Genomic DNA, 11,644 nt, shown 5'->3' on the forward strand with positions numbered 1-11,644 from the left:
CTGCATAGGAAATGTTTACTGACTATTTAGGATGCAGATATTGCACTTTGATCATCTTAATGGTGCGATCGTTTGCCTAAAATATACACGAACTGCAATTAATGTTATAGCATCTCGAGATGGCAATCTGGAGCATTCCCACGTACGAGAGAGAGAGCAGCCTAGCAAACCTAAGAAATGGCAAATGTTGAAGAAGTTGTATATTGCAAAAAGTCAGCCGAGCAGAAATACACCAATAGCATTGCATATCATTGAACTCTCGTTTAATTAGGAAAATAGTCTTAAAACAATTAATTAGCATTATCAGTAGAGCTGGAAAAAGTAAGCAAGTAGAATATATATATATATATATATATATATATATATATATATATATATATATATATATATATATATATATAGCCTTTCAAGGAAGCATTTCTAATGTCTAGAACTCTATACTTGAAATTTACATCTGAAGGGATAGATGTACAATCTAAACAAGCCCCTTTCAATGACTTCAATGTCCAAAAAATGATGGGCATTTTTCTTATATATATATTTTTTTTTTACCAATGTCATGTAAAATACAAAAGAGATTGCTCTTAATCTTTATGGGATATACAATATATATAGATATTTTTTTTTCCTGAAATACTGCACATTAAAATATATTCATGGTATAAAAGCTAAAAGCAACATTTAGGTTATTTAAAGTGCAAAGGCACTTTAACTCAAAAAAAGTGACGCCCAGTGGCTGCAGTCGGTAATTGATTCGTAACAGTAACGTGTTATTTACATAAGAAAAAGAAGTTCAGTTCACTGAGAGCTTCGGAGATCTTCTAGTTACCGTTTAGAACGTTAGAGGAAAGCTTCGCTCTCATGTTAAACAGAACAGACCCCAAAAAAAAGAAACAAAAAAAGAAAAATAGTCATAAAAAACCTCAAACATTCATTTAAAGGAATCTGTATCTAGAAGTATCATGTAGAAATAATTTAAAGAAAAGGAAAAAAAAAGGATACATTGTCCCCAATGCCAATGGTTATACAATGTATCTGTACCTGTGTAGCTTAAAAAAGGCATACCGTGTATGCACAATTGCTTCTGACATTCCATATAAACAACAAGCGTGAAGCAATGTTTTTTTGTGGGTTTTTTTTTTTAAGAAATGTTGCCTACAGCTGACTTATTGCAGTTTGCTTTTCCAAAACCTCAAGGTAATCTGGCTCTGATTGCATTTTTCCTTGAAGGAGAAGATGTTCCTGTTTAGATTGTTCTGCAAAGTATTTTCTGGGGGTGCCATATAAAACAGTTTTATTTATCCTGTCCTGGTTCTGGCGCCTCGATTCGTACGCAGGCATGAGCTGCCTCTTAGGCAAGGTGCAAAAGTTATAATGAACCACCCCACCACTGGGCAATTCCTTTACCCTCTCTGTAATATTCTGGTACAAAAGTTCTGGCTCTGCTGTAGCAGAGGACTTTTCCAGCAGTTCAGTTGTGCTTATTGTGTAGGCAGATGGGTCCTCCTTCTTGTGGTCCAGTTTGCTGTAACTAAACTCTTGAAGGTTTCTATAGTAGGCAACAGGGTCTCCTTCTTTTTGCATGTAGATTGGGTTCTGGCACATTTGCCCAACAGGTGGTGGGATGTAATTATACACATGGGCCTCGGTTTTATCATTGGAGTTGGTATTGTACGACCCATATTGCAGTTGGAAAGAGTTGATATCTAGATTGTTTGCACTGCTGCTTGGAACACTCTGTACCCCTTTTCGTCTTTTCAACACAAAGACAAAAAGGCCTGCCCCAAAGCACACCGAAAGAATGAAAACCACTAGTAATCCCAAAATGAGCACTGACAGAGGAACCTCAGTGTGCAGTTCTGGGTAAGGACTCGGTGATATTCCCGAAGGATGTGGTGTATAGGTTTTGTGATTATAAGATAACACAGTTGCATCAGCCAAATGTGGATTTTCTGGGCAGATTGCCTCTTTCGACACAATCCTTAGATGCTCTCCAACATGTTTTTGTGGTGACTCACATGTTACTTCCTGAACAACCACAGTGGAGCTCGATTGCTCAATCCAGTTTTTTAGACCTAAAATATCACACGTGCAATCCCAAGGGTTTTCCTGGAGATCTATCTGTATGAAGGCGGTGAGCTGATCAAGTACTCCTTTTACAGGCAGATATGAGAAATGGTTGTTCCTTAAATTTAGTCTTGTAAGGGCAGTGCCACCAAAAACATTATCAGGCAATGATCTCAGCAAATTGTTGTTCAGGAACAAGAGCTGTAGGTTGCTGAGAGCATCAAACGTACGTGGAAAAATGTCCTTTATTACATTGTACTCTAGATAAAGATATTGCAAGCTGTACAAGCCTTCAAACATGGAGGGGTAGAGTATTTCAAGGTAGTTGCCATTAAGATAAAGTCTACGTAAGCTTGTAAGGTTGGAAAAGGCACCTTCTTGTATGACTGCGATTCGATTATTTCCTAAATGTAACAAGTCCAGCGAATAAAATTCTAGAAGATCAGTCTTATAAACAATTTGTAGATAATTACCTGTCAGGTACATCTTCCTTGGATTGCTGGGCTTAGGTTGAAGGTCAGAAATGTTGCTAATTTTTCTCTCTTGACAATTGACAGTCAAGCCACTGTCAGAGGTCTGAGATGTGCAAACACAACTTTCTGGGCAGCTTAGAGGAACTGGCGATTTGGTCTGATATACCATGATAGGCCCAAAAATTTGCCTATCTTTGGATACTGTGACTCTAGGAGTGGGTCGGTTCCTGGTTTTGGGAGGCCGGCTAGCCTTTGGAGCTCTGGTTGGGCTCACTGCAGGGTTAAAGGTTGGAGGCAACCGTTGTATGCGAGTATCTGGAAAAGCTGGATGCGCAGGTCTCTGGTTTGTATCACTTGAACTTTTCCTGGGACACAGATCTTGCCTAGTGAGCTGCGTGACATCTTTGCCATGTAGTCTAAAAGGAGTCTCACAAACAATCTCGCCCACAAACACAGTGATGGTATCTAGCCATGCTTTAAGAGGAATCAAATCGCAGGTACAATTCCAAGGGTTCTCTTCAAGCTGAATCTCCATGATCCCTCCAATGTGCTCAAGGACACCAGCAAAGGGTAGCATTTTCAGCCTATTTCCTCTTAGATCCAAATGGGTTAAAAGTACAAAGCGAAAGACGTTGTTGGGGAGAGATAACAGGAGATTGTCATTAAGAATCAAGACTTTTAATTTATTCAGTTTGCTGAAAGCACCAGCTTCAATGACACTGATGAAATTGTAATCTGCTTGCAGATATTCGAGACTCTCGAGGCCCTGGAAAGTTTCCTCTCGTAACATTTCTAATTTGTTATTATTCAGATGTAATCTTTTCAGAGTCTTAAGCCCATTGAAAGCGCCAGTCCTGATTTCTTGAAGCTCATTGTTGCCCAAATGTAAAGTCACTGCATTCGAGTAATTGACAAACTCATTGGGGTATAGCCTGCTCAGTAAGTTGCCATTAAGGAAAAGCTGATAAATTCTGGACTGGGGAGGCAGCAGCAAGCTGACGCTGGTGAACCCTTTATTTTCACAATTAATATTTAGCACATTCTCCTTTTCCTCACACAGACAGCGAATCTTGCATATATCTTTGGCAGTTTTACGACTCTCTGTCTTTAAGATTGCAGTCACTGACATAACACTCAGCAACAAAATGCTGTTCAGCATCTTTATATCCCACAGATCCAAGATCTGGTCCCTATTGTAAAACCTTTAAAGGAAAACGAGAAATAAAAAAAAAAAGATATGGATCACACACTAAAGGCAAGGAACAAATGTCAAAGTGCAGAAAGACTACAAAATGCCTGGATCTAATGAATCGGAAGCCCCCACTTTCTCCGCTCCCAGCCTAATCCCAGTCATTCCCAGTATATTCTCGGAGAACGTGGAGAAATATTAACTGTGTACTCACACATCAGGAAAGCATGAGGCTTTTCTTCCTTGCAAGTCCTATGCAGGTTTGCATATCAAAGCATGCAGTTCCAGCTCAGCTCATTTGTCCCTATCCATGATCTCGGGGGAAATGTGGGTAGAAGTTATCTGAGTGGGAGTCTGCCGTGACTGGGAGTAGTTGCCTCCGTGGCCGCCTTCCCTTCTCTGCTTCCTATGAGTGGGTTTCTGTAGAGGCTTCTGCTCTGCAGGCTCCCTCGGACCGGGAGAGGGTGACGTCACGCTCTGGAAATTTGTTGCTGGGGGAGCACTGCAAACACGTTGTGCCTGTCTATTGTGTTCGCTTGTAAAGCTCAAATGTGATCCGTCCCTTTCAGTATAGGAAAGGGAGTGTGAAACTCATTGTGATCCTTGGATGCTGTCTGTCTGAGAAGGACAGTATCCTCTCTACACCCCCCTCCCTTCTTCTTAAATACTCCTGATCATCAGTTTAGGCTGCACTATATAGAGGACAATGCTGTAAGTTTATCTTTCTCCATATCTGCTCGTCCACAGATGCATATACAATATTACCATCTAAGTGTGTCACCTGCTCTGGCATGTCTGGTATGTACATCTGTGCAGCATATGCATCCTAGATCTTTGTAATGAGGACTGATATGCATGTCTGTATTCATTACTGTGCATGTTTGACCTGCTGAAACTAATGGACATAGATGCTGATTGCATTTAACCGCTTGCTGAATGCTGACGCCAAATGTTTGCCGTGACATATTGAATTGTTTGGATGGACACAATATAAAATGCATTGATGCTTTCCTGGAATTTGGAGATGTGTCTCTTTATCGGCGGTGATAGATGAGTTAAAATATCCCTGCACTCTCAGACCCATGTGTTTGGATCCGGGTACCCAAGTGACCTTTGGCAACTAGTAATGAGAAGGGGCAGAGAGGAAGACAAGAATTGATGGACAGCTTTTCATCCTCAAACATGATTTCATCCTCTAATGGGACCACTGGGAGGAATTGTGAGTTAGGTCCCATAGTCTAGATGTAATTATGTGTAGCCCGTATAACATCATCATCTGTGTGTTGGACTGTAGAGTATTTGGATCATTATTAGAGCAATTACTCTCTATGGTGTCAGTGGTGCTTCTATTAACCGATTTGTGGCTAGAAGCTCATTAACTCCAGTTAGTGAAGACTCATAAAACCTTCCCTTGTTGGAAGCCTATTGTGTCTTAACACCCAGTAACCCTTTGCGTCCTTTGCTGCAGACATCCCAGTTAACCCATTATACCCCCATGGCATTTTGCTTGCAGGCGATTCACTGACCTTGCAGGAATGTAGAAGTTAGCTCTGCCTGAATATCCATGACAATGTTATGACTTATAAGATTGACTACATAGCGAGAGAAAGGGTTACCCAAGGTTAACTTTGCAATATAAAAAAAGAAATATATATTGACTTACTTTACAGTAAGGGCAGGCCTATGTCACGGCACAAAAAAAGAAAAGAGGAGGGAAACTCCGAGCATCAAGTATAAGTGGATATTGCAAAGGTTGTCCTAGTGGCTATGAAAGGAACCATTATTTCTAAGGAGAGGCGAAGAATGCAGGTTTTCTTGATGTTGGCGCCAATGCACAAACCCTTGCTGCATTAATGTAGCCTTGCCTGGCTTTAACTCTCTCAACTGCTTTCACACAAAGTAGTGATCAGTGAACTGATTGTTTCCTGGCCGGATGGACTGTGGGTGGTGGAGAGAAATACAGGATGACATTTGCAGGGGTGTTTGGCATCAGAGATAAAGACTGCAAAAATTTACTCTCTCTATCTCTGGATGACATTCATTTATCATCTGCAGAAGGACAAACACGTCCGCTTGTGCGATACATTCGGATTCATGCAAATATCACTTACATTTTTTTTATGGATATATTAGGCTGTAAAATTCAAATGAGATCCCACTGAAAAGTGTTTTTAGATGTAGCAGATTTGCACAACTCGCCTTTCTTCTCGGCTTCTAACTGAGGCACATTCTGTGCCAGGCTTTCAGTAACAGATAGGACAGGAGGGGGAGTTGCAAATGTTATCCCTACCAGAATTAGACCTGATTCGGCCACCCACCTGCTATTTCTATTTGGGTTTGCAAGCCGATAGGATGGATTCATTTGAACAATTTGTCTAAAACACTTGTTAGTCGATTTGCCCTTTGGCTATATACCTGGGCTGGTTGAAGTTTTATTTTTGTAGAGCTGTAGCAGGATTGAGGCATATTTGTGTGCTACAGACCACAGCCCACTCATAGATAATGCCAGTCCCTGTCAGAGAATGTTGCTATTGAATCACAGGAAGCTGCTCTTAGGCACCGAGCTTCAGCTGCTTGTAAGGAGGCGAATCTTACAGTGTCTCTATTTCCTTTAACGGAGGTCTTGTCTGTTCTCGCTGAAGACAACTACCCTTTTTACAGACATTGATGCTGCCTTCGACTTGCCTGGTCCTTTAAGTCTGATCTAGCAATGGATACTCAATATTCTAATCAATATGACAAGTTATGCATTTGATGTTCTATTTAAAGGCTACCTATCACCAGGGAAATGCAGCGCAATCTGCAGGCATCGCGGTATAGAGCTGAGCAGATTAATATATAGCTTCATGGGAAAAGATTCCGTGTAACTTGTTATTGATTTATTGAAATCGACGCTTTTTATTTGCTATAAGGTCAAGGAGGAGGTTCTGCCAACCTCTCTCCTACAGCTGCGAATACAGAGATAGCTGTCAATCATCCATAGGACCGCCTTCTTGACTTCATAGCAAAGAGAGAACAGAGATTTCATTGAATAAAATATTTTCCCACGTGTCTATACATCAGTCTGGTCATCGTCTCCTGCTCCAAGGCGTATCGTACTGCCTGCATTTTCTTGGTGTCACATTGAAGAAGCTGTCTAAGCTACAGGCAGAAAGGTATAGAAAAGGAGCAGATAAGGTTCACACCTAGGTTAACACCTGCATTGGGGTTTCCATTTTTTGGGTCCAATTAGAAGAGCGGTTACTTGTGTAAACTAGCAGACCCCCATAGACTATAATGGGGTCCACTGGAATTCTGGCCGAAAAATGCAGAGAGAAAAGTCCTACTTGTAGGACTTTTCACTCCACATAATTCAAGCAGAATGGTTAATCTGCAAATGATCATCAAATGAAGGTGTGTACCCAGCCCTAATGACCAAAATCTCTGCTCATCCCAGCCTTATGAGTCCAGTGGGTGGTACTGGTCAGTGTTTGGCAGCTATCTATATATTTATGCCTGTCCAGTGAGGTTTCTGATCACTGCCCACTGGACTCTTAAGCCTCGAGTAAGAAACGACTTTGATCACTTCAAATTATAAATTATACTGATTCTTTGCACTAAAAGGGGTGCTCTAAATGTATAACCATGTGACAGTTTTAAATGACATAGAAATAAATGGGCTTATACTTATTTCCTTGTCATTGCACTCAAGTCCGCCTTGTCTACACTTCCTGATCTCCTGTTGGCGTGGCAGAAAGTGGCTGGAAACGCTGATCATCCAATCACTGCTGTGATTCTCAGCCATTCCTGCCATATCAGGACAATAGCAAGGACTGAAGGGCAACAGGAACCCAGGCACCTTTGGACGGAGGCAATGAAAGGTTGAGGAGGCGAGTTCTTTTAAAACCATATATCAATCTACTTAGCTCCCAATACTCTACAATATAATACATTAGACTGTCAATGTGACAAGTTCCCTTTAAGAACTGAAGACCATCAACATACAGGAAAATGTTCAGCAGTCCTGTATCACTGCAAACTAAAATGTATGTTCCCATGTATTTTATTTTTTTAAATGGCGTTGTCAGATTAAATCGATACATTCCTTTTAAGACAGTATAATTCTAATACTCAGGGTCTGAAAAATCTGACAATCACTACTCGCCTGGATATGTTCAACTATGCTTTCTGTATAAGGGCACCCACGCGTTTTGGCTTGTACTGTACAGGTCAATGTCAATACATTGTTTACAGAATGCCTGCATTTAATAATGTAAGCGCTGTTCACACTTGCCTTGAAAGCCTCTGTCAGAGCTTTTGTCACCCTTTCCAGTATTTTTGACAGCAAGAATGGAACAGTCTTTAACACTATTGCCTTCTAAAATAGTAAAACGCTAATACCGAGGCTTCAATCAAAGCTTTGGGGCTATAACAACAAATCTATAAATAAGCTTGCTACTGGCCAGATGACATTTTTTAGTATTGGTGTAAACTCATGGAGCGGTTAAGCCCCCTCCAGCACCAGGGACTCACGCGACTTATGTCTGCACTACAGATGAGTGAACAGTAAAATGTCCGAGGTTCGATATTCGTTTCGAGTAGCCCCTCAATATTCGACTACTTGAATCGAATATCAAACCCTATTATAGTCTATGGGGGAAAATGCTCATTTCAGGGGTAGGCAACATTCGATCAAATTATACTTACCACGTCCACGAGTGAGGGTTGGGCTGGATCCTCCGAGAAGTCTTCTCCGTGCAGCTTCCCCGCGGCATCTTCCGGCTCTGAATTCACTCTGCCAGGCATCGGGCCTGGGAAGAGCCGACTGAGCATGTCTGCACTACAAGCGGACATGCGCAGTCGGCTCTGCCCAGGCCCGATGCCTGGCAGAGTGAATTCAGCGTCGGAAGACGCCGCGGGGAAGCTGCACGGAGAAGACCTCTAAAGGTAGGAGAAGAACCAGCATTGATTGGCCGACTGTATAGCATTCAACCAATCAATACCGGTTCTGCATCAAACTTTTACATTCGAACAGCAAGTGGTACTCGATCGAGTACGAGTATTTCAAATACCGTAGTATTCGATCGAATACCTACTCGATCGAGTACTACTTGCTCATCTCTAGTCTGCACCCGTTTTCGGTACACCCCTGCTCTAATGGGCCAAATTAAAGTCAATGACTTCTATTAGTGCCCATTTGAAAACATATTCGTCAGCGTTGCTTACAAAAGTCAAACTGCTAATGTGAACAGGCACGCTAAATTGTTTTGCTTTGACGGTTGCAGGAACAGAAGCAGCGATTCTTTAGGCTTCACGCCATGATTGGAAATTGGAAATTCATGGTAGCAAAAAAAAAATTGCAATACTAGAAAAATATTTAAAAAAATAAGTTGATGGTAGAATGATAGGCAGATTACTGGGATGGTGGACATGGCCTCTATTGATCTTTTGCTCTTTACATGTGAGCGTGTAAGTACATATAATTAACCTGCTAATCCCCAGACAACTTGGCCCACTGCATATTTGCCGACAGACTTTCGCTGAGTTGCCAACATTCATCTATCGACAGGTCCTATATAAATAGATCAATGTGAAACTCATAATGTACCTATACTGAGAAATCACTTCTAATGATGACACTGCAGGTTTTCTTGTATACACATAACTTTACAATGGTTTTGGGAACATTGCATTTTTTTACCAAGCCATACTATATATCCCAAATGGGAATTAGCTAATAAAATTGCATAGGCAAGGACAATGGAGAATGGTCAGTAATGAAATATTCTAAGAATTGCTGCTGCATAGAGCGGATTTCCATAATACCTACACGTATATCCAGACGATGATGTGCATAATTTATAGGATGTGGACTTTTCCATCCTCAATTACCTTTTCTATCCTACTTTTATTCCCTTTGATTCTATTTTATCTGTTCCTACTCCAAAAAGATTGTTCTTAATCCTCATGTAACTTTTCTATAGTCCGTCTTTGCCCTTTATTTGATGTTGTAGGTGTAGTCCTATCTGTGGTGACATGTTATAGAGAAGGAGAAGCTGAATAGATGGTTTATTAAACCTATACTAAAGGTAGGTCACTGATACAGATCGGTGGTGTCTGCCACCGACCTCTTCCATTGATCAGCTGATATTCAGAGAACGGATCAGGAAACAGACAGCTCCATTTTATGTGTAATGGCAGAACTGAGACACTGTAGTTTAGCATGCTTCAGATAAATGAGAGCTGATCTGCAGTACCTGATCTGGCCACCACACAGAACAGTGCTGTCTGCTTCCTGCTTCATTCTTTGAGAATCACCCACTGAGCATAGCCGATCGGTGATTGGTACTGGCAACGTCGTTTAATGTATTGGGTGTCCCTGTGCAAACTTTTTGAAATTGGGCATCCTAATAACTCCCTCCATAACTTAATTTCCCATGTTCCCCTCAACCACCAAAGTTGAATTTAGTATACCATTCAACTGCTATCTGTGTGCTAAGTACACAGGTGGAGGTGAAATCCCTGCCTGCCCCCCTGGAGGAGCGGGATGTCACCCGACATGTAGGACTGTCCCACTTAATCCAGGGCAGCTGAGAGCGCCACTGCAACCATAGGGCCCAGTGCAGCTGCACCATTGCACCTATGGTCAAAGTGGCCCTGGGTACTGGGTACTGATATTGATGACCTATACTTAGGAAAGGTCATTGATATTTTAGTCCAGAAAATTCCTTTAATATAAAATCCTGCTTTTTCTATAAACTGGGGTGCTGTAGTTGATTCTATTTAGTAATAACTATCTCTATATGATCAATCATACAGGAACGCCACAGAATACAACCATCCACTGGACGCCAAAACACACAACGTTCTAACAGATTTTGCTGTAAAATACAATTCCTGCAGATTGGACATTATCAGGGGTGGTAGAAAATCTAAAATGGCCCAGGAAAATTTTTTAAAAATGTCTCCATGTTCTAGATGGCTGAAGAAGGGGTCAATATAACTAGGTATGTAAGGTGGTTTGGGTAAAATGCCATCAAACATGAATTACATAGGTAACTTTTGTAAGATTATGAAATATTGTAACCGACACAATGTATTTCTGTATTGAGAAATTGAAGCCTTGCACTTTGATCATTACTCTTGTTCGAAGAGAAGACAACATTCAAAGCTATGGCTGCATGTCTGCATACTGCCAAGTAGAAAATAGAGTGTGATCTTGTGATTGTGACTTCACTACATGTGGTTTGACATGTAGGTAGAGTTGAGTGATTGTGTTCGGAAAAAATCGGATTCTGATCGGCGATCGAGAAAAATTCACGATCGCGATCGGAATCCCGAACTCAATCTTTTTAGGTGGGATCGAGATTAGTACTATTTCCCACAATGCTTTGCTTATCCTTCACACTGAGTATATAGTGTATATTCAGTGTGAAGGCTCTGCTGCGGTTCCATAGGAATGAATGGAAGCAGCCGACACACAGCCTTAACCCCCTGCACGCCGGCTGCCTCCATTCATTCTAATGGGAGACTAAACTAACATCTCTAGTAGCTACTTACCTCCAGTGATGGCTGCTCCGGTGTTTTTCACCTAGCTGGCCCTCCACGCTGCTCTTCTCGCCTCGCTGCCGCCGCCTCCCGGGTTAGTGTTTAAAGAGCTAGGAAGGCGGGGCTTGTGGCTTAGGAGAGTGTGGGCGGGTACAGGGCGGGGAGACGTGACGTCTCCCCTCCCAGTACCCGTCCACACTGTCCTAACCCGCCCACACTCTCCTAACCTGGGAAGTAGGGGGCAGTGAAGCGAGAAGAGTAGCGTGGAGCGGCAGCGAGGCGAGGAAGAAGAAGGAGAACACCGGGCACTGGAGCAGCCATCTCTGGAGGTAAGTGGACACCAGGGGGGACTAAGTAGACAGAGGATTAAAAAAAAATCTTCTGGCTA

General features: G+C 41.8%; 1 protein-coding gene across 1 annotated transcript; it reads right to left on the reverse strand.

The window, feature by feature from the left end:
• Positions 1–891: 891 nt before the first annotated feature.
• SLITRK2 (SLIT and NTRK like family member 2) lies at positions 892–4,404 on the reverse strand. Its single transcript, XM_075260084.1, has 2 exons — positions 3,944–4,404; positions 892–3,742 (listed from the first exon to the last, which is right to left on the reverse strand). Exon 2 carries the CDS (start codon positions 3,697–3,699, stop codon positions 1,156–1,158), a length of 2,544 nt encoding a protein of 847 aa, XP_075116185.1. The 5' UTR covers positions 3,700–3,742; positions 3,944–4,404; the 3' UTR covers positions 892–1,155.
• Positions 4,405–11,644: the final 7,240 nt, after the last annotated feature.

Source organism: Leptodactylus fuscus, chromosome 11 (assembly GCF_031893055.1).
Source record: "Leptodactylus fuscus isolate aLepFus1 chromosome 11, aLepFus1.hap2, whole genome shotgun sequence".
NCBI classification, from domain to species: Eukaryota; Metazoa; Chordata; class Amphibia; order Anura; family Leptodactylidae; genus Leptodactylus; species Leptodactylus fuscus.